The 23,298-nt window shown below is 46.9% G+C and overlaps 1 protein-coding gene across 3 annotated transcripts; it reads left to right on the plus strand.

Annotated features, from left to right (window-relative positions):
* Nucleotides 293-23,087, plus strand: LOC102162205. Of its 3 annotated transcripts, none has more exons than XM_021101729.1 (3): nt 293-1,357; nt 4,329-9,804; nt 18,379-23,087. In XM_021101729.1, the coding sequence occupies exon 2, from the start codon at nt 4,359-4,361 to the stop codon at nt 9,765-9,767; it is 5,409 nt and encodes a 1,802-aa protein (XP_020957388.1). In that variant the 5' UTR covers nt 293-1,357; nt 4,329-4,358; the 3' UTR covers nt 9,768-9,804; nt 18,379-23,087. The 3 variants fall into 3 exon arrangements, 2 of the variants coding, with proteins under 2 accessions (XP_020957388.1, XP_020957387.1); XM_021101728.1 differs by lacking the exon at nt 293-1,357 and adding an exon at nt 2,521-3,223; XR_002346855.1 differs by lacking the exon at nt 293-1,357 and adding an exon at nt 10,066-10,397 and having other exon boundaries at nt 3,708-9,804; nt 18,379-23,067.

The raw sequence follows: 23,298 nt of genomic DNA on the forward strand, positions 1-23,298 counted from the left end.
GAGTCAGGGCTCCAGCATTTAGGAGTCGTGAAAATAATCCAGGTTACCCATCTTCTCTCAATCTCAATTCTTTATCCATAAAAGGGGAATGATAATTACTCCCTCATGGTGTTTTTAAGAGGATTTAAATAGCTAAAGTATGCAAACCATTTACCTCAGTAACTAAATAAACAGATACCGCTGGGCACCACCAGCAAAAAACAAACAAACAAACACAAACAAACCAAAATGGTGCCTTTCCTTCAGATGTGATTCTTTTTTTTTTTTTTTTTTTTTGTCTTTTCTAGGGCCACGCCTGTGGCATAAGGAGGTTCCCAGGCTAGGGGTCTAATAGGAGCTGTAGCCACCGGCCTATGCCAGAGCCACAGCAATGCGGGATCCAAGCTGCATCTGCAGCCCACACCACAGCTCACGGCAACGCCGGATCCTTAACCCACTGAGCAAGGTCAGGGATTGAACCGCAAACTCATGCTTCCTAGTCGGATTCGTTAACCACTGAGCCACGACGGGAACTCCACCTCCTACACTGAGTCAGAGTTTAAACCTATCTCCCCATTTCTGGCCTCATAGTCTACATCTGACAAACTGTTCTTGCTTTTGAATGAGACATCTGTCCATCATACCATGCCACTGTCAGAGACCTGAAAGATGCCACACCCTTTACCAGATGGTGGATAGGCTGGCTTTCATTCTGAATTTCTTTAATCATGTTGAATGTTATCTGCTATGATACATCTCCTAAGACTTTTGGGGAATGCTAAGAAACTTTCTCTGCAGAGATAAAAATAATGACACTGAGTCATTTCCTTTGTTGCTCTTTGAATTCCCATATAAAGTTATCTACCAGGGTACCTTGCCTGGTGTAACAAGGGTGCTTGCTTAACATGGGTCAACGCTGGTGACATTAGTCACTATTAATTGCTCAAGAGCTGAGATCAGGTAGGCAATCACTGAGTTCATCGATTAAAAAAAAAGTGACTGCAGTCATGTTAGGGAATAAAAGGCTCTCTGGCTAATGAATGATGAAAAAAATGATTTTAATAGTAACATATACTGACCCAGAACTCTGAAACTGCCCGAGGGCAGAAGTTTAGTGTTCCTCATTATTTTACTTTACCCTGCAATTAATTGGTCATTATTTTTTCTTTTATGAGTTTCTTTTTTAAAAAAAAAGAGTTTAAAAGAATCTGACCTACTCCAAACTCTGTGCTTTTTTTGATTGAAGAATTTGTGGCTTGAAGCAAACCCTGCCTTTTGGAAATGGACTTTATCTGAAAAAGATTTTTCTACAATTTTTTTCTATACTGCCATTCACTTAGATAGAAAAGAGAAAAGGAGCCCCTCAGATATTTTGGAGGTAAGTACCTCTTTTAGGATAACCCTCTCTCTTTGTCGGGGAGTTTTGGCGGAGGTTGTGCTCTCTGGCGGAAGGTTCTGGAAGTAAATTTCCAGAACTCAGGGCATTAAACAATTATGCCTTAACCTACATCCCAGGCATTTGACCTTCCAATTTTGTGTTTTGCCAACTACAGGGAGAAACTGCTGAAGTCTGTTGTCAGGACAAACAGGGCCATATGGAAAGTGCTGGAAAAATTCTTTCTTAGACTAAAATTGCCTTGCGGTCAAAAACGCTGCCTTTCCTTCAGCTGTGGAGTGTGGATGGCTCACAGTGCTTGAGGCAGTGTTCAGGATTTCTTGTCCAAGGCTTCCAAGCGAAATTGAAATGGAGCATTGAAAATACTCTGCTTGCCTGCAGGAGCCCATTATATTTTATTTCATTTTATTTATAGGCTCATATTCCTTAATCCCTGAATACATAATGTGTACACAGTCTGAGGATACAAACAAAACAAAACCAAGAGATGCTTCTATGGTTTATTTTGTGGTCATGCCGATAAAATCACCCAGGATGTGTTGCTCCCCTATAATTGAGCATCCAGGTGCTATAGCGAGTATTTGAGTGGGGAGGTCAGCAAGGCTCTGTAGCATCATGGTTACGGGTCAAGCTCTGGAGCCAGACTACCTGGCTTTGGATTCTGCTCCATAATCTCTTAACATCTCTGTGCTTCAGTTTTCCCATCTATAACCACTATAATAATTATACCTAACTCCCTAAGTTGTCATGAGAATTAAAAAAACGAATATAGACATTTAGTGCTTGAGATAGTGCCTCACACATAGTAAAGACTATGTAACTCTTAGTTGTAATTACGATGATTTCAAATTTTTATTATCATTAAGAGTCTGGGGCGGTTCCTGTTGTGGTGAAGTGGAAACTAATCCAACTAATGTCCATGAGGACATGTGTTTGATCCCTGGCCTTGCTCGGTGGGTTAAGAATCCAGGGTTGCTGTGAGCTATGGTGTAGGTCGCAGATGCAGCTCCGATTTGACCCCTAGCCTGGGAACTTACATGTGCCTTGGGTGTAGCCCTAAAAAGCAAAAATAGTAATAACAATAATCTAGGATTTTGTGCCATTTAATCAAAAAAAAAAGTTGATGGCAAATTTGGCCAATTCCCTCTCTCCTTTTTGTTCCCTTCTTCTCTGCCCCTCTCTGTTTCTTTCTGTTTCCTTTTCTCTTTCACTCTCCTCATCTACGTGCTCTGGCTTTATATCCACATTGTGATACTTGATCTTTCCAGCCTTCCCTTTGACGTGTATGTAATGGCAGTGCCGGGGGCAGAAGGGAGCTGTCCCGGGAGAGTGGCAGGGCAGTGCCGTCCACATCCCAAGGATGAGAAGGTGGATGCTTCAGTTGCCGGGGGCTCCCACTCCATACCTCCCCCCACACCCATCCAGAGGAAGGAACATTTTTCTGTGTGGGGGTGGCACTCATGTTGGAAGGGGATGGTTGATGGTGTTATTTTTGTTCCCCACAAATGTGAATGTTTAAAATAGTGCTTTATTCAATCGGCATAAGTGACACATAGACTATGTATAGTGGTGGAACTGGGCCTGGCAGGTGATGAGGGCCACATCTCACCACACCTAGGGTCCTGGTTCCCCACTGAGAGCACCCAAGGGATCTGCTCCGAGGATGGCCAGCAGAGAACTCCCATCTTGGGTGGCCTGGCAGATTCACTTGCACCACCCCTGAATTGTCTGAAGTGGAAGGATTTCAGAGCCAGTGAACTGGGATTTTGGCTTCGTTTCTATGGGGCATGCCAGTGGGTCACATTTCCTCCCTGAACCTCCCTCCAAGCTGCACTGTACTCATGAAGGGTAAGTGCCTTCGTTGTTCTTTCCTGCCTTTTGACTTGGTGCCCTGCAGGTCTGGAATTCCGCCAGTGTAACTGAATCGTGAAGCTGCAGCTCAGGCTATATTTAATTGGAGGTTTATTGTCTTGCCCCCATTTTAGAAGTTTAGGGAACTTTTTTAAGATTGTAGGGATTTGAGATAGTGTCAGTTTTGACTCACGTGCTCCCTTTTAGTGACTATAATTAAAAGTTTATTTTAAAGTGTTAAGTTTGAAGTCTTTGGAAATTGCTCTTTTATACTTCGAGTCAACACAGGAAGGATTCTAGAAGGGAGTCTTCCTATTTTTAAACAAACAGATTATGTTTCATAAAGCGGAACTTTGGGGAAGGCGAAATAGAGGGGTTTATTCCTATGAAAAGCTTTATTATCAGAACTCAATTGATTTGAGATGAAAGAGAAAGAAAATGCATAGGGTTTTTTTTGCTTTTTTTTTTTTTTGGTCTTTTTTTAGGGCCTCACCCATGGCATATGGAGGTTCCCAGGCTAGGAGTCAAATCAGAGCTGCAGCCACTGGCCTATGACATAGCCATGCCAGATCTGAGCTGCATCTTTGACTTATACCACAGCTCACAGCAAGGCCAGATCCTTAACCCACTGAGTGAGGCCAGGGATAGAACCTGTGTCCTCATAGATGCTAGTCAGATTTGTTTCTGCTGAGCTACAAAGAAAATTCCAAGAAAATGCATAGATTTTTGAGACCTACATAAAGCTACCATATGTCTGAGAGCTTTTGAAGGCTTTCTGGGGTGTCCTTAATTGATTTGAAATGCAATGCTGAATTTGGATTTTATTTTAAAACAAGGGAGGAAAAAAGAACATTTAATTAGACTAGGGAGTGAAAGACAGCAATGAGTGAAGAATACTCCCCTACCTGCTGGATGTCCCTGGAATAGATGACATAGGCCATTTGGTTGATTTCCACTAGAACCCCCATGTCCCTCCACCCCCAACATTCTCCCTTCATCTTAGAGCCTCTTCTCTCTACCCTCAAGTGCGGTTTCAGTATGACTAGGGAATAGACACTAAAAATATTTCTGGAATGACGTGACCCACTCTTACCCCATCCAGGAAAGGGACAAGCTTCACAAGAAACAGCACATGCTTTCCTTTCATTTCTGGGAGTCCCGGGGTCAACCTACAGATGCTGCTCCTTCCGTGGCCGATGGCATTCAGACTCCTAGCTGCCGAAGGTGCCAGGCAACCAACTGGACAGAACAGCTCAGTTCCGGGAAGCTGGCCACAGTCTCGGCCAGAGCAGCAGCCCCCTGGCCACCGACCACCTCTGCCACCCCATCCAGGAGACGTCCCACCTCCCTCAGCCTTGCCCGGGCCCCGCCACCGGGGCTAAAGAACTGGGAGGTGGTGGCAGCCGTGGCCGTGGTGCCTACAGCCTTGGAGCCCGTCCAGGCACATGGAACCCTGCTTCGGGCTTCTCTGCAGCCCCTCCAGGGCCAGGGAGGGACCCAGGACAGCCTCGGCGGTGCTCACCGCTACCTCTTTCTGTCGCTGAAACCTAGGCAACGGCTCAGGATGGATGCCGCCCCGCCTGGGCTGAATCTGCTGGTCAGACCGAAGGAGGTGGGGGACGGGGTGAGCGGAGCTCAAGATAGCCAGGAGCTAAAGCAGCAGCTGCGGCCACTTCCCAGGCCATCGGCCTCCTCCCAGCAAGAAGCGAAATATGTGGAGATGTGCACTTCAGCTGGAGACCAGAGAAGCAGTGCCCGGACTATGAGACTTACTCTGGAGCCGTGCCCGGGGAATCAGAGGGGCTCTAGGAATCCCAAGGAGAAAGCCCGAGACGAACCCAGCGGTCAGGAGCGCCAGGCCCCAACCCCCCAGAAGAATCCTGCCTCCTCAGAACGCTCCAGGTCCCAGCTCTCCCGAACTGATGAGGGCAGCAACCTCTCATCTTCCTCCTCCTCGCCAGTGGACAAAGCAGAAGAAGGTTCCCTTTCCAAGATGGATGATACCACCGCATCCACAGGGACTCTGGCCACCTCGTCCTCATCATTAGGCTTTGAGAGTGACAGCGGTGAGCATGCCGTGAGCTGCCAGCCCAGGGGAGGAGAGGAAGGGAGAAAAGCAGGAGGAGGTGGGGGAGGGGGAGCCAGAGGAGGAGGGAGAGGTGGGGGAGGAGAAGATGCCACAGAGTGCAGAGACATTATTGCCAAGTCTCAGGGCCACAGGGACCCCCCAAAAAGTCAGGAGGCTCACTACATCACCACCCACGAGATCCAGCTGAGCGAGGTAGAGCAGGACATGGATTTCGACGTGGGCCTGGCCTCCCGCTGGGATTTCGAGGACAACAACGTGATCTACTCATTCGTGGACTATGCTTCCTTTGGCGGCAGCGACGAGACCCCGGGGGATGTCACCACTCCGACCGAAGAGGACGATGACAACAGCTGCTACCTCAGCACCACTCCCAGCACCAACGCCACCAGGACACCCAGCCCCACCAGCAGTGACCCCGCCCGCCCCGGCGCGGGCAGCAGCGGTGGCGACACCAGCAGCACGGAAGTGGGCAGCGGCCCCTCGGACAGTGACCCCACTCCCCCACCCACGGGGCCTGGCACTGCCACCCCGAGTGAGCCCTTGCCGGAGCCCCCGGAGGCAGCTTCAGGGGCAGCAGCCGCCGCAAGCAGCTGTGGGAGTGCAGCAAGCCAGATCCTCCTATCAATCAAACCGACTTCCCGGGCTATAAATGAGCCTAGCAACGTGTGTGCAAAGCAAAACATTATTTATGCTGCCAAGCATGAAGGCGACATGAGCCTCCGCGTCTCTACAGCTGCTGAACACAATTCAAGTTCACTGAAGCAAGACCCGGCTGCAGCCGTGGCTCAGGACCATGCAAAGAAATTCATCGCTGTCCCTGCTCGCCTGCAAACCCGGTGTGGGGCCATCCGGGCGAAGGAGCTGGTGGACTACTCCAGCGGAGCCTCCAGTGCCGTGAGCGAGCTGGATGATGCCGACAAAGAGGTGCGTAACCTGACCTCCCGGGCCTTCCGGAGCCTCGCTTACCCCTACTTCGAGGCTCTGAACATCAGCTCCCGGGAGTCCTCCTCACTCTCCGAGGTCGGCTTTGGGCGCTGGTCGACCTTCCTGGACTTAAAATGTGGAGGCGTTGGAGCCAGGGTGGAACAGAGCCTCCTCAGGAGCAGCGCGGCCTCTGTGGCTGCAGGGCTGAGGAAGGGCAGTGGGGCCAGGACCGCCGCAGACCAGCTCTACATCCAGTCCAAGAAGTCGCAGACCAAGGCCTTGGAGTTCGTAGTCAGCAAAGTCGAGGGGGAAATCAAACACGTGGAGACACCTCTGTGTTTCCAGAAGCAGGTCCAGTCGGGCTCCCGCGTGGTCACCCTTCTCGAGCCTCTGAACTTACGCAGTGAAAGCAAAGCCAGCTCAGCCACCGGGCCCTGCAAGGCCACCAAAGGCCCCAGCAAGGGCCCCGGGTCGGTGTACACGGATGATGGCTCCGAGGCCTCAGAGAGCAGCAAGCCTGCCTCCCGCGCTGATGGCCCCCAGAAGAAGTCCAAGTTTGCTTCCAGTCTGCTCAAAAATGTCATCTCCAAGAAGATGCAGCGAGAACACGAGTTCAAAATGGAGAGGGGGGAGGTCACCGACACATCCCACCACAACCTGTCCAGCACGGCCAAGGAGGCAGAGGGCCCACCTCTTGGGGGCGAGAAGCCGCGAGACAGGGGCCTGCAGAGGCAGAGTTCTCGCCACTCGGAGGCTGGCTCTGAGTACACGGTGGTCAGCGTGTCTGATGCAGGTGGGGAGGGGTCCATGGTCGGGTCTAAATCCCCAATTTTCAAAGCCAGTGCCCCCCGAGAGAGCCATGCCGGCTCCGGCCGTAATTTCGCCGACGGACAGCCAGAAGAAGTATGTGAGATTAAAAAGAGTGCATCAGAGACTGTCAAGGGCATCTTCCTTCGTAGTCAGAACAGTGCATTCCGGTCATGGAAGGAGAAAGAGGCTGAGAAGCGAGAAGAAAAAGCCCCCGTTGGGAAGCTGAAACTTCCCAAAGGGGGCGACTGGAGGGCCGATCTCGGGGAGATCTCTGCCAGCAAATCCACCATCATGTCCCGCCTCTTTGTCCCTAACATTCAGCAGACACCCAAGGACAAGCAGCCGGGGAAGCAGGCCACCAAATACCCTGCTGCCCAGGCCACCTCCACGGCGGTGATCAGGCCCAAGGCTCCCGAAATCAAGATCCGGCTGGGGAGTGTGCAACAGCCAAGCTCGGACTTCAACATTGCCAAGTTGCTCACGCCCAAACTGGCCAGTGGCAGCGCCTCTAACCTCTTCAAGACCATTGAGGACAACACCAGGGCACAGCAGAAGCTCTTCCGGGGGGACAACCTGGAAAAAGTGCCCCAGTTCCAAGTGAGAGATGTCAGGGACAAGTCCAAGGCACAAGGTCCCCTTCACCAGGTGAGAGATGTCCGGAAACTCATCAAAGGGTCAGGGGACAGCAGCGATAAGGGCAGCGTTACCCCAGAGCAGGGGCTGACCGGGCCCAAACCTCGGCAGCTGGCTCCTGCAGCTGGAGGATCTGGATCCCTGTCCCCCATGGTGATTACGTGCCAGGCAGTGGTGAACCAGAGGGAAGAGAGCATGGACCGAGAACCCCGGGAGAACGTGGGCAAGGTGGGCGGCTGCCGGGTCTTGAATTCCTCCTCGCCAGAAGGCACAGTCTTGGTTCATAGGGCCTCTGGCAGGCTGCCTGTGGCCACCATTGCCCCCAATAAGCCTGAGCAGGGCTCCTACCTCCCTGTGCTCAAGATCGTCTCCAAGGCTCAGAAGACCCCAGAGAAGGTCAAAGAGGAGGAGGCCAAGGAGGAAGGGAAAGGCCCCCGGCCATCCCGCAATGCCCTGGAGAAGCTGACCGCCGCGGTGAGGTCCATGGAAGAGCTGTACAGCTTCAACAGGAACGAGTGGAAGCGGAAAAGCGATCCCTTGCCCCTGATGACCGACAGCCACGTCCTGTCGCTCATCGCCAGTGAGGAGAGGGAAGGGGCCGCGGGGGCTGAGCGGGACCCCGACAAGGTGGCCAAACGGCTGGGCGAGGCGGAAGAGCGGGGCGCGGGAAACAAAGGCGGGGTGGTCCTGCGAGGCGGCCCCGCGGAGCGTCTGCAGCGGAGAAACTCCAACCCGAGCACCGAGAGCGTGTCCGCCCGCGCGGCCGCCTTTGAGAACCTGGCCAGGGAGAGGCCCCGGTCCCTCTACATCCCGCCCGTGCACAAGGATGCGGACAGAGCCCAGCCCCTGCAGCCCCTGCAGCCCCTGCCCCCGCTCCCCAGCACCCGGAACGTGTTCACAGTGAGCGCCAGCAGCACCCAGAAGACCGGGGGTGTCGCTGGCAAGTTCCCGCAAGGCCCTTCTCCAGAAAGTCCCTCAGCGGCAAAGGGCATCAAATCGCAGGGACTGCGGTCCCTCAAGATCTCTCCGGCCACCCGGGCACCCCTCGAAGAGGTGACCCACAGGAAAAACGGCAGCACTTTGGAAAAGAGGAACAGTGACAGTGAGAACTACCTGACCATCCCTCTTAAGGGAAGCTCTGCAGCTGGGGAGCTCGCGGGCAGGCCTGGGGCTGGCAGGGAGGGGCCCCCAGCCTCCTCGGCGGCCACTCTCTGCAGCTTGCCCCCCCTGAGTGCCCGCAGCCAGGTCCCCAGTAGCCCCAAAGGCTCTCAGGTCAGTGGAACCAGCCGGCCGGCTTGGCGCACCAAACCTGATAACCCCCGGGAGACGGTAGCTGCCCCCACGGGGCCACAGAGCCCCGAGCACCCCCCCACAGCCATCTACCACCAGCAGCCACTGCCCTTCACCCTGCAGGGGGCCCAGCCCCAGGTCCTCTGCTTCTCCCCGCCAGGCATGCCTGCCCCGGCCCCGGCAGGCCCAGCTGCGGTTCCCACGGACCCCTTCCAGCAGCCACAGCCTCAGCAGACCCAGCGCAAGATGCTCCTGGACGTGACGACTGGCCAGTACTATCTGGTGGACACACCAGTGCAGCCCATTACCCGGAGACTGTTTGACCCCGAGACAGGGCAGTATGTGGATGTGCCCATGACCTCCCAGCAGCAGGCTTTGGCTCCCATGTCCCTCCCTGTGCCTCCCCTGGCCCTGAGTCCGGGGGCCTACGGACCCACCTACATGATCTACCCCGGGTTTCTGCCCACGGTGCTGCCCGCCAACGCCCTGCAGCCCACACCAATTGCTCACACTCCGGGGGGCGGTGAGCTCTCGCCCATGGCAGCAGAGCCCCCCAGCAAAGAGGCAGCTGCCCCGTTTCCTGAGGCCCCCTACTTCATGGCCTCTGGTCAGTCTCCCGCCTCCTCTTCCTCCTCTGCTCCAGCAGCCACATCCCAGCTGGTGGGGGCCAAGGGCTTCGCTCAGCTGCACGGTAAGCCTGTCATCAGCATCACTTCGCAGCCCCTGGGGCCGAGGATCATTGCCCCCCCCTCCTTTGACGGCACCACCATGAGCTTCGTGGTGGAACACAGATGATGAGCGGTCACCAGAAAGCAGAAGGGAGCGGCTGCTGGTGAGTAAACGTCTCTTTGATAATTAGGTTTAAGGGATTAAGAGCAATCCTGTTTCTCGGTGTTTGAAGTAGCAGATTTACAGCAGAGCAGGCTGTCTCCAGACGTGGGCATTTTGGAAGGGTAGAGCAAAACCCCATCCACATTATTAAGGACCTAGTTTTCTTGCCAAGCTCCCTTCTCTTTCCCGCTTCTCAGTCCCACGGCTGCCCTTTCCCCTTTGACCTTTTCAAAGTGCCTGAGTGGTTTTTTTTTTCCCACAGTGAGTAGGAGGGAAGTGAGCCTTGGCTCTGCCAGGTTAGCCTTGGGTGAAGATGGGCAGGGGGAAAAAATGAAAACCCGGGCTGGATTTGGTGGAGGGAGCTTCATTCCATTCCCAGCAGCCCCCGTGACAGAGGCAGGAACAGCTGGAGACACTGTTACTCTGGTTGCTCCTTGGAGAGTCAAAAACGGACACTTTCTTGTTAGAAGGTTTTCTGAAATCTGCGGAAAGCCTTCTCTCCCTTCGGCACATCTTCCTCTTGAAGTTTCTTATGCAAACAGATTGTATTTTGAAGCTCTTGGTTTTCTGTTTTCAATCAGAATGCTTTCTTAGGTGAGTCCAAAGTGTCTCTCTCTCTCTCTCTCTCTCTCTCACACACACACACACACACACACACACACACACACACACACACACACACACGGCTTGACCTTTAGGAGACGGGAGGTTCTGGAGCTACAGTGGCTCCTTGGATGGAGGTGCTGTTTGATCCAGCCCCTTCAGACTGAGTCCGCTATACTCTGCTGCTCACTTCACATCTGCATTCTCTCCCTTCAGAAAACTCCACTTCCCCTGGCTCCCTTCTAGAGGAAATCAGATGCAGTAGATGTAGATTCTGACATGCAAGTTAATCCACACAGACAGGAATCCTTGCTGTAACTACAGTCTGTGGAACTTGATAGGAAAGGTGAGCTCGGTTTTTCGGAACCAGGACACTCCAGGTCAAACACATAAGATGGGGGCAACCTTAAGATACAGTGCGAGTTCCCATTGTGGCACAGCAGAAACGAATCTGACTAGAAACCTGAGGTTGCAGGTTTGATCCCTGGCCTTGCTCAGTGGGTTAAGGATCCGGCATTGCCGTGAGCTGTGGCATAGGTTGCAGACGTGGCTCGGATCCTGCGTTGCTGTGGCGGTGGTGCAGTCCAGCAGCTGTAGCTCCGATTAGACCCCTAGCCTGGGAACCTTCACATGCCACTAGTGTGGCCCTAAAAAGGAAAAAAAAAAAAAAAGATACAGTGCAAAGCTGCCAGAACTGGGGGAGCAAATTTGCTCCCTCGTTCTCCTGTCCCCTTCAGATGAGGAAGGGTTGCCATCATAAATGTTCCCAAGGCCTTTCACTCCTTGGTAAGCGTGTACTGAACCAAGAAAGGGGAGGAAGAGGAAAGGAATGTTATCATTGCTTATCCAAAAGAAATAAGCCATTTCTGTCTTTTCTGTACTGAAAAAAAAACAGAGGGACATCGTTTCTTTCTGCAACGAAAGAGCCTGAAATTAGGAGGTAGGATCATCAGATCAGAGTCCCAGCATCTTCTCACCAGCTGTGTGTTCTTGGCCACACAAACTCTCTAACACCCATGACACGCTCATGTCAATAATTCCTACTCCTCAAAATCTATCCAAATCTCAGATGATATAACCGTGTATGGCAAAATACAGAACTTTTCCGAATTAAGGGTCTGTTACTGTGCATTATATTTATTGGACTGCCAGACAACATTAGCCCACTGTTCAACCACCCATGGGTCTTTCTCTAAGAATTCAGGTGAACGCACAAGCCTTATTTTACTTTGTGGTCTAAAAATAGATGATTTGAATTCTTCTCTTCCAAGAGTTGGTGACAAGAATTGTGTGACAGTCACAAAAAGAGAGGGGAGGATTAAAGAGAAGTCATGCAACTTTTGTTCATTGCAGAAAAGAAACATGCATGTGGAAGAAACTTAGAGAATTCGTTTTGCAGAAGGAAGAGAGTAAGAAGCCTCTAGACAAAAGCATTTTCATCTTCTGGACAGGTGGGGTGTTTACCTAAGGCTATTTGGGAGCAGCTAATCCTCCGAGGCCTTTGTGTGAGCTGTGGAGATGCAGAGCAAGGGGAAGGGAGGACAGGGCCCAGAGGAGGGAGGAACCGGGCACACACTCGCTCCCATGGTGTCCCTTCACTGCCTCTGGCCTTTCCCCTGCAGCTGAGTCTGGAGAGATTAGGGATTAGGCCAGGAGTTGTTTCCCTTGGAAACCAATGCAAATCAGAGGTTTTCATACTGGAGATTTCCACAGTGATTTCTTTGAAAGCTTTTCCCTTCTTCAACCTGTGTTTTCGTCCATAGCTCTAAAGAAAGACAGCAAATCGGAAAGCTGGCTTTGCAATTTAAGACTGGCCAAAACTAATTATTATACTTTTTGTGTACCGGTAAAAATGTAATGACCCAAGTTCAGATAATAACTAAAATCCTTCCAAATTCACCTTCCTGAGAGCTCTATGCCACTTTTCAGATACATTTAAAAAAAGGGTATCCTTTTCTTTGTGTGAAAAAAATTTAAATACAGTTCACATACATTGTACAGCCCCATCCATCAGTTGATGCTCACTGATGAAGGCCAGGGTGAGAAGGCCCAGCGCCAATTTTGGCTTAAGATTTCCTTTGAAAACCAGCCTTAACCAGAGTTTTTCCTTGAGAATAAGGTTTCATATGCCCCTTTCAACTAAAAAATCATGTAAATGCTTTGATCCAAGCACAGCATTTCACAGACAAGAAAATCGGGGCTTTGAAAGAAATGGTTTTGCTGAGGTTCCCAGAGGATGAGAGAGCCGGGACTCCTGGGGTTGGCTCCCCTCTGCTGGACCACCCCAGGTGCTGTGTATATTCCTTGGTGGGAAACATGGAGCCAAGAAGCATGGATGGCAGAGGAGCGTGATGAGCCCTGAAGTGGCAGCCAGGACACCTGGGACCGGCACTGCCTGTCCAGACATTTGTAAAATGGATGTTTGACCAAATTGCACTCATTCCCTCATTCATTCAACAAACATGAATTACATGTTCACATTCCACCAGCCATGGTGTACTCTGCGGTGAGGCCGTTAAACCCGCATGTGACCTGGAACTGTCCCAAAGCCAGGAGCCTGCACTCCCGCTGGAGGGCACAGACCCGGACATACACACAGACCTGCAAAACCAGTGTTCAAGTCCTGTCTTAACCTTTAAGATTCCTTCCAGCTCAAATAATAAGTATTTCATCATCTATTTTTAGCTGCCCCTTGTAACAGGGAGCCTTGCCCTCTCCCCGGTGTAGATTTGAGCAGAACCAGCTGCCGCTACTCTCAGATTATTCTGTTATGAATTTCCTTCTTGTTTTGCTTTTATAGGTGGGTCTTTCCTGCTTCTCTTCTTCCTGTGGTCAAAATTGCAGTGCTCCTCAAACTTTGCCAGGTCCCAGCCCATCTCAGACGATAGTTACTAGTATTATTTATTTTATTTGTATTTTGTCGTGACATCACAGATGGTGGTGGACCAGGCCATTTACAGCCAGTGGCCCAGTGGCCAGATAATCACAACGGGGACCCATTTGTAACACACCGATGTGCTGAGCGCACCTGTTCAAAACGTCACAAGGTTCCCCCTTGTTTGTTAGGCCTTTTCTGTTTTAGGCCTTTGTGGTTTGATTTTTATTTTGGAAGAACCTTCTCCACAGGGCCTTTGATGCCTTTCCTGATGAGCTGGTTTTGGTTTCAGCTTTCTATCATGTCGTCCTCCTTCCCTGATGTACTCACTCTCATGCCTTCTCCTGCCCACCCAGACACCATATTTTTCTTTTAAAATTTTACTTTTGATCCTCGATACAAAATACCTTTTACAAGGGCATAAAGATTAATGTGGAATAAGAACAACAGGAAACCTTTATGGGCACATTGCCTGCTACCTAGTGGGTATTGCAATTTTTTTTTTTTTTTTTTTTGCATCTGAATGTCCTTTTTTTTTTTTTTCTTCTGTTAAACTTGACCCGCTCGCTTCTTCATTCCTCAGTGTGCTTTGTGTTGTCCCAGCATCACTGGTCTTTCTTTTCTCCCAACTTCCGCATCGTAATTTCTCCCCGCAGAGCAGAGCCCCACGCGGCAGCAATGGGAGTGGAAAGAGAAAGGGAGCTGGCTTCAGGGGGAGCTAGTTTGGTAGAATTTTCTAAAGGTGCCTCATGGGATCCTTAGATCATCAAGCTCTGTCCCCTTATGTTAACATTGCAGGAGGAAATTGAGGCTCAGAGAGCTTATGTGACCTTTCTTAAGTCACAGTGTCCTTCGAGGGCAGAGTTGGGACTCAAAACCTGAAGCATCCCAACAAAAAGACCAAAAAAAAAAAAAAAAAAAAAAAAAATCCTGAAGTATCCCAGACCAGGGTCTACTTTCCATTTTTGTCTTTCTTACTCCTGCCCAGTTCTCTCACCCCGGGCCACCCTGCGTTGGTGGCCCTCCTCTCGGGACTCCAGCCCACTATTCACTTCCCCTCCTCTCTTCCCTCGCCCTTCAAGAACTTACTTTATGTTCTTGGCTATTTGTAAATGATTCTTTATTGCGGTTTCTCCTTGACCATTCACTTGAGGCTGATTTAATTTAAATCCCCACCGTGCTTCTTCCCTTTCTCGTCCCTTTTCTGTTTGGAGTCTGTTGTTGTCACAGACGGCATGGCTTCAGAGTCCCAGAAGCCACCCAAAGCGGGTGGGCCCTGCGCCTCTTTCCTCGGTCTGAGCCCTGTGCACCGAGCAAGGCCGCAGGGCTGCAGGCTGCAAGCTGGACATTTCCTCTTCAACGCGTCCTGTCCTTACGTTCCCCAATCAGTTTATGCATTTCTGCTTTTTTTTCCTAACTTGATTGTGACTTCCTCTCCCAATTAGTATGATAATAATTCTATTACCTTCCTCATGTCTTTGTTGCCATTTCGTTCCCCCTTTTCTCTTTTCTTGGATTGCAGTTTTCCCCACTTTTAATATTTTGTGCTTTTCCTCATAATTTTATTGCCATCATATGTTCTTCTCGACCCTTTATAAAATGAATAAAACATGAAAAGAGATAACGTGTATAAATTATTTATGACATCCTGAGATATAACATCATGCTACTTGATTCTTTAAGCCAGTCGGCACTATTTTTATCCCTATTTGACAAATGAAAAAATAGCTTGTCCCAGATCAACAGATTAACTGAAATCCAGGCCCTTCGAACTGGATGGCCTCTATTCTTTTCAATATCCCCCGGTTCTCGCAACTTTCTCCCTCTCTGCCCTCCACGCCTCAGTTCCTTGTTGTGAACTGCCCCTCTTCCTTTATTTGGGAGAAAAGGGAGGGAATAAGTTTAGAAAAAGACTCTGAATCTGGTGATGTATAGCATATACTAAGCCTCCATGTATGGTGTTTTTTTGTTTTTTGATTAGAAAATTAGCTCTCCGTAGTCATTAGAACAGTGTATGTCCCAAAGAGAGACCATCTCAACACTCCTAGGGGTTGTGGCTCCAAGTGTGTGTGTAATGGGGTGACGGGTGGTAATTCTGGGTGAGTGTGGGGAGGGGCAAGTGTGGGGTGTCACCTGAGAGCCGAATCCACTGGAAACTGATGGGACCACGCATTTCAGTCCAAGGGGAGCTGGGTGGCTTTGACTAAAACCCAGGTACAGGTGCCTTGAAGTCAGGCAGCCCTGGCTCAAAATCTTCCTCCTCTAGATAAGTGACTGGCCATACCCATAGCTCTGCAGTCCCCTTTGAGCTGCCTGATACGTTGGGGCAGGCCAGTTGGCTGTGCCCAGGGTACTCTAGTATCCCTCGCAGCTTTCCAGCATGTTATACAACTCTGGGCATAGTTTGCCACTACGCGTGGTGATTTTCCTCTCTGTCTGGGGGCAAGCCTGTGTGCAGCAAGGGAAAATCTGACCCAACATTCCTGCTGAACCCTGTCATGTGTTGTGGCCCTAAAATCGTGGGACGTCATTTAGGCCAAACTGCCCAGTGACACCTGCAGTCACTCCTTTGGCTTTACTGACTTCTTCATGACCCTCTGTTAGGTTTAAACCAGCAATTTTTACTATTTTATCCTTCATAGGAATTGGAGCAATTTATTTATTTATTTATTTATTTATTGTCTTTTTAAGGCTGCACCTGCTGCACCTGGAGGTTCCCAGGCTCGGGGTCAAATCAGAGCTGCGGCTTTAGGCCTACGCCAGAGCCACAGCAACTCAGGATCCAAGCCGCATCTGCGACCTACACCACAGCTCATGGCCACGCCAGATCCTTAACCCACTGAGCGAGGCCAGGGATCGAACCTCACGGTTCCTAGTCAGATTTGTTTCTGCTACGCCATGACAGGAACTACTAGAGCGCCTTTATTACTTTCAATATTTCAAGCAAAATTCCTCTGAAGCTGATGTAAGGAGCAGAGGCAGTGTCCTGTGAGTGAATGACAAAGCCATACCTAGGCTATAGGTCCCTAAAAATGATCCCAGCAGCTTATAGAAACCGATTTCTCCTCCATTCCTCAGTCGGCTCTTCCCATCCTGTAGTGCCCTCTGTCTGTCTGTTTGTCCGTCTCACTCTGTTTGACTCTGCTCAGGGAGCCTTTGTAGACCTTGCTTCATGATGGGACTCAGCCTGAGTTGTCCTTGGATTGTGTTAAAATTCTCCTCTTCATCTTCTATTTTCTCCTCCCCTCCTTGTAACTGTATTTTCTTTTCCTGTTGCTGCTCTGTGTGTCTCAAGGTAAAAAAACCTTAAGTGTAGTAAATGAGAGGTTTCCAAACCCACATGGTCCCTTTCCTCTTGAAAATCATTTCTCAAGATAAAATGTGATAGAGTGAAATCAACAAACTCAAAATATATACACATGAGCTATAAACCCATAATTAATTCTTACACTCTTTTTTTTTTCCTTAAGCATATATTTAACACAGGTAAGTTTTTAGACGGCAGGATTAAAATATCCTTTGCCGCACTATGCTGATTGCATATAATTGATTAAATAGCTTCTTGGAGGTTATTTTTCACATGACAGAGCCTTTTAGTCCTTAGCAAATATTACCTATAGGGCACTTACTTTTGTCTTCATGATATTATGTTCAAATATCAATTCCCAAATGTTAATTAAAAAATGTTCTTTAGGGAGTTCCCGTCGTGGCTCAGCAGTTAACGAATCCGACTAGGAACCATGAGGTTGCGGGTTTGATCCCTGGCCTTGCTCATTGGATTAAGGATCTGGCATTGCTGTGAGCTGTGGTGTAGGTTGCAGACGCGGCTTGGATCCCAAGTTGCTGTGGCTCTGGTGTAGGCCAGCAGCAACAGCTCCGACTCGGCCCCTAGCCTGGAATCTCCCTATGCCGTGGGTGCGGCCCTAGAAAAGATAATAATAATAAATTTTAAAAAATATTCTTGGAGTTCCCGTCGTGGCGCAGTGGTTAACGAATCCGACTGGGAACCATGAGGTTGGGGGTTTGGTCCCTGCCCTTGCTCAGTGGGTTAAGGATCCGGCGTTGCCGTGAGCTGTGGTGTAGGTTGCAGACGCGGCTTGGATCCCGCGTTGCTGTGGCTCTTGCGTAGGCCGGGGGCTACAGCTCCAATTAGACCCCTAGCCTGGGAACCTCCATATGCCACGTGAGCGGCCCAAGAAATAGCAAAAAGACAAAAAAAAATAAAATAAAAAAAAAAATTCTTTAGGCAAGGTCCTAATAGATACACTACAGAGAGAGAAAGAAAGGGCTAACTTTCAGTAAGCTTTTGAACATGGCAATGTTGTCTTAGAATGGATTGAACTAAATTATAGGCTCTAACCAGTATATCTCATTTTAAACAAAAGGCACAGTATGAAATTCTATATAATTTGAGTTTATTCATTTAGATTAATAACTCATGATAAATTTCAAATGTTTCAATTTAGTTTACCACTTCTGCATATTTTAGGAACATATCTTTTACACTATTTGATGTCTGTTATGGATGGTTTCAATGAAACTAAATATTTAACTCTAAAATCATTTTTGAATGGTTGACTGTATTTAATTCAAATTTCAAAGAGAAGTTCCATTTAAGACAATTTCTTATTTATTTATTTATTTATTTTGTCTTTTGTCTTTTTAGGGCCACACCCGTGGCATATGGAGGTTCCCAGACTAGGGGTCTAATTGGAGCTCTAGCCCCCGGTCTATGCCAGAGCCACAGCAACGCGGGATCCGAGCCGCAGCTGCAATCTACACCACAGCTCACGGCAATGCTGGATTCTTAACCCACTGAGCAAGGTCAGGGATCGAACCCACAATCTCATGGTTCCTAGTCGGATTCATTTCTGCTGGGCTATGACAGGAACTCCTAGGACAGTTTCCTGAAGTCAGTATGATGTGTAATAGATTCAGAAACACATTCACTAAACACATTTTAAAATGTGAACTTCATCATTGTTAACATTGAAATTAGCCAAATAGTTAAATAGGATATATTTTGGCATTTTTCTTGGTTTTTGAAGAGTGAAATTTAGAACTAACAATCTTTTCTTTGACTATGTTTGTTTATAGGAACAAGACGGAAAGATGGACAAAACTTTTTAAATCTGAAGGCTGCATTGTAACATCACTAAGAATCCATTTGAAAAACTTCCTCTACCTGTGTTATTCATAGTTTTTGCTTCTTATAAACCAAGTGTGTAAGTTTCTATATTTTTCTGAATAACTCTGTTAAGACAGTTTGTGTTATTTTAGTTTCACTAAGCTGATTGAATGGGTGCATTATTTTTTTTTCCTGTGTAAAACGATTTCTTTTTATACTTTAATACAGGATATAAGCTTTCTATTCATCTTCCCCTCCTGCATTTGCGACTAAGCAAACAATCTCTTAAGCATTCTCATAGTTCAGCCAACATATACAACAGAATAGGATGGGTTCTATTGTAAACCAAAGCAGCAAATCAGTAATTTGGATCACAGATCTCCCTATAAATTCTTGGAATATATCAGGACTAGCTGGCAGAGCTGTAGCATTTGTTTGGATTTAAATATGGTGGGTCTGCATTGTGAATCCTACACCAGCCAAGCCTAGTCGTTCTCTTGGTTATGTTTTACATGCTCTTTTATTGGGTTTCGCATGATTTCAAATGTGATTGTGAAAAACAGTGGTTTTAACCTGTGTGCCTAGTTTTAATTTTCCCATTTGTTCAATGCCATGACACTATTTGTTGCCTTCACATAAAATGGCTTGAATTACTGGAGAGCCAGTGGTTGCATTTAAAATTAAGTTCATTTCAAAAAGGTATCAAACTTCTTTTGCCCTCTAGGAATCCGACTTTTGCTATGAGGGGAGAGCATTATTTTTCTTCTTCAGTGATTTCCTCCGTAGTTGCATATTCCCATCCCTCACGAATTGTTTGGAGTCTGAAGAATGACCTGTTTGGGGCAGTGAGGTAGAATGTAAACTCTTGATTTCCCTCCAGCTCTAGCCATACCAATAGCAATGACCAAGGATGACATTATTTGCTCCTTATGGTTTTAAGACACGTCAGATCTTTCATCAACAGTCAGTACTGCCTCAGTTGTAGCCCAGTTCTAAAGGTTATTTTAGTGAGTGTTCCTGGTGAGTTTTGAAGAGCTGATTGAACAGATGAATATTCAGCGCATCATAATTAATAAGTGAGTCAATATATATTCAACACGTGTTACGTTGGAATATTTTTTACTTTTTAAAAGAATAACTTGAAGTTTCTCCCAGGTTGTTTTTTGGTTTTTGTTTTTTTTAGGAATCACCTTTTACCTATTCAATGATAAAGCATTCTGGTAATTTTCTAAGCATTATTTTGATTTTAATGATCATCAATATTGGTTTCTGCTTAAAACTGCTTCTGGAAACCATGGAATTTTATACTATTCAAGACTGAAGTGTGCATGAAAAATTATAAGACTTATTTTTGTATGATTTATGTCATCTCATTACTTTGTAGTTATGCTTTCCATCTCAGTTGGACTCTTTAAATAAAACTCAATTTCATACAGAGGGCCTTCCTTAAAGGGGTCTTACTCTGAAAGTTCTGATGAGTAAAAGGAGGGGTTTGAGGCAGGAATAGTCAGCTCTGATCACAATTCAGTCGGTCATTGGGCTAATGAGCTATGAAATGACTCCCATAGGAGACGTGGAACATGAAATATGAAACAGTCTCTGTTTGGAAAAGATGTGCTTGGGGAAGGTGTCATTCCTCTGGTCTTCCTACCCAAGCACATCAGCATATTCACCCCAGAACTTACTTAATTTTTCACCACTGGGAAGCATCTCCTACGGCATCAGCCCTTCCTCATTTTCAGTAGAGATGGGCTGGGCATGAGGTCACTTAATATTGAAACAAGAAAGCAGAATATATCAAAGATCTCAAACTGATGATACACAAAGCAGCACCATGAAGTCTCCAGTGTTTGAACACATCTGGTGACACGTTAGATAGGATTTGGTGGGTAGAACCAGAATTGATAAGACCGTTAAAACCACATGTGACTTTTTTTAGGAAAATCCAGGGCTCGTGTGGCATCGTCAGCTGCTTGTCCCGTCTTCAAAAAGAGGCATCTCCCTTCCTAGAACATGTGTAGAGGTCTTATCGACCCAAGGGTCTGGAGGTCCCATAAGTTCTTTATCGTTATTTATCAGCGGCAGATCTGAGCCTTAAATTCTCACATTGCGGTAGAGTAGGACAGAAACGAGGAAAGAAAGGAGAACTCTTCATTTGTCAGTCGTTTCAGAAGGTCCATGTTCTCTGAGAAGCTGCTATGGATGTAGTACACGTCCAATTGTTACAAATGGACCTTTCAAATGATATTCTGTGGACACCATATCATTTTATGTTTCGCTATTTCTTCAAACCATGAAAAAACAAAATCAAAGCTGCCGGGCCATTTTACTACCTCAAGTGAGAGGGAGGAACATTTTTAAAGACATGAGGTAAATCTAAATCCCCATTTTCAATGTTTTATCTTGAGGCTGCATTTGATATCAGAATGAAGTAGTCGTGCCTTTCCCTTCTCAACCAAACTAAAGAGGAGTGAAGCAAGAATCTATGAAGTCCTCTGACCCATAAGATCATTGCTTTAACAGTGTCCTTTCAGCTATGGAATGACCCTTTTATAGTTTGTGTACACAAAACCAATAATCAAGCATGCAGCAGTTCCTAATTAGTGCCCGGAGCTTGACTCTAATTAGAACTGCAGAGTCTGGCTTTTGTCATTTGCTTTCAGGGTTACATGTATGAGTTAGTTTTCCAGAGGAACCATAGGGCATTGTGTATATAAATCTTAACCCATTTCCTCATTTTCCCTGTTGGTTAAATGGTCAAGCTGAAGTATGCTCCATTTGAACTGCTTTCTGGAAAACCGAACACATATGCAACTAGTATGAAGATTTAATTTACCAGAATGTATTTTCTGAAAAAACCCTCCCTGAAAAGTGCCCTTACAATGAAATGAAGCCCAAATATGCAGTTAGTGACTTAACATATAGGTTCTCTGTATGTCTGTCTGTGTCTAAGTTTGTATGTATATGGCTCTCTGGATATCATTGAATGAATAAGCTAAAACAAATTATCCTTTGACATCTTTATAATAAATCTTAAATGTTAACATGTCTTTCAAATTCATCCGTATATCACTGGGAGATATCTAGCGATATGTATTTCTTGTTCTTAATTTTGGATTTGACTTCATCATTCTTGCCTCTTAAAGAAATTTAATGCAATTTAATTATGTTTCATATTTCATAGCAATGAAAGTCTGTGTTTGCTACAAATTGAATGCTCATGCTACCTGAAAAATACTTTGGACTGCAGGACAGTGTTGATTCTTAAGTAGAGTGATGATAACTTCATAATAAGTTTATATATATGTGCATGAGAAAACACATTCAATCATAGTCTCTGTGTTTAAAAACTATCACGGTATACATTTTCCTATGTGGTGCTTGAGGAGGTTCATTCTACAGTTTACAAGGTGTAGGTTTGCACCCCAAATTCTCAGGGTATGCTATTTTACCCAAATACTTGAAAGAAAAAGGTGCCCTGTATTTTATCAGTACTGTTGAGGTGGAAAATTCTGTGTAGGTTTGTTGTAGAAAAACTACTTCTAAAAATCAAATTCACAAAATATGTTAGGCTTTGACATAATTCCTAAGGAGATATAGATATGATATATATTTGCAAGAGACTTTCTATATTCTTAACTAACTTCTGGGTCCTAAGTAGACCTCACAGGTGCATAAAATCATTAACAAAGCATGTAGCATTTGCTAAATCATACCTTGAGCTTGAACCTAATCGGAATTGCAGACTCTGGTCTTCTGGGGAAACACAAAAACATGTCCATCTGTGGCACATGTGTTATAAGACCCAGGGAAGGATTCTGGAAATTGGACTCATTTGGATGCCCCGGGTCTCAGAAGAGAACTGAACATTCTCAGTAGCAATCGTAAGCTCTTCACATCTTGTTTCATGTTGCAACTAGAGCATATTATTGGTGGTATTCCTATTTGATTAATAATGGTGCAGAATAAAACACACTCAGACAATACATTGAATTTTATTTCATTTTTTAAGTTGCGCAATGGCTTTTTACAAGCTAGTGTTAATGGCAGAAAGTCCTTTCCAGGGCTCCCTGAAATTACCCATCATCCTTGTATCCTTTTTCTAGCAGGTGGTCCTTTCTTTTTCTTCCCCTTTGAAGATGTAGGTTTCTATATTGACGTTGAAATCATCTTATTGTACAGTTAAGACAGTGGTGGTTGGAAAGAATGTGAAGACTGAGGAAGTTATGTCCCAATCAGAGGAGAGTAAATTGTGTGGTAAATGGAGAAAGACATTGGACAAGGTTGACTTATACCCCTGGCTATGAAAAAAGCCAGTGGGAAATGGAAAGAACATGAACATTTAAGCTGCTCTCAAGACAGACATCCCGGTGGAAGAGTTCCTACCCGAGGTCTGGTGTGACTCAGTTACGGAATGCAGTGAGCATGGCCAGTGGGATTGTGAATCCAGCCCAACAGCTCCGAGAATCACTTTGTCAGTGTGTGGCACATGGAGAAAACGAAGACAAGGACTCTGTGAGACTAGCCTACGTCCCTTTAATTGCCAGCATTTGTAAGTGATTGTGCAATCTTGTGTAATGGTCTTTTATTTTGACTCTCTTGAAAAAAAGAAATGTTGTGTTGTTGTTGGTTTGTTTGTTTTTTTTTTTCCAGTAAAAGTAAATGCAAAGAAAACATGCATTGTTTGTCTTTCACTCAAAAAACAAGCTTTCTCTTCTAACTTAAATCCTTCCTTTAACTGAAGTACTCTGTTATAATGTTTCACATCCAGGTTATATTAGCTTTCTCTTGCTGTGGTACTGTAAACTTAGTAGCTTAACACAATGCTTATTGGACTGTTCTGGAGGTCAGAGTCTGGTGTGATTTTCCCCTGTCCCCAGAGTATTTCA

The sequence above is a fragment of the Sus scrofa genome, chromosome 8 (assembly GCF_000003025.6).
Source record: "Sus scrofa isolate TJ Tabasco breed Duroc chromosome 8, Sscrofa11.1, whole genome shotgun sequence".
NCBI classification, from domain to species: Eukaryota; Metazoa; Chordata; class Mammalia; order Artiodactyla; family Suidae; genus Sus; species Sus scrofa.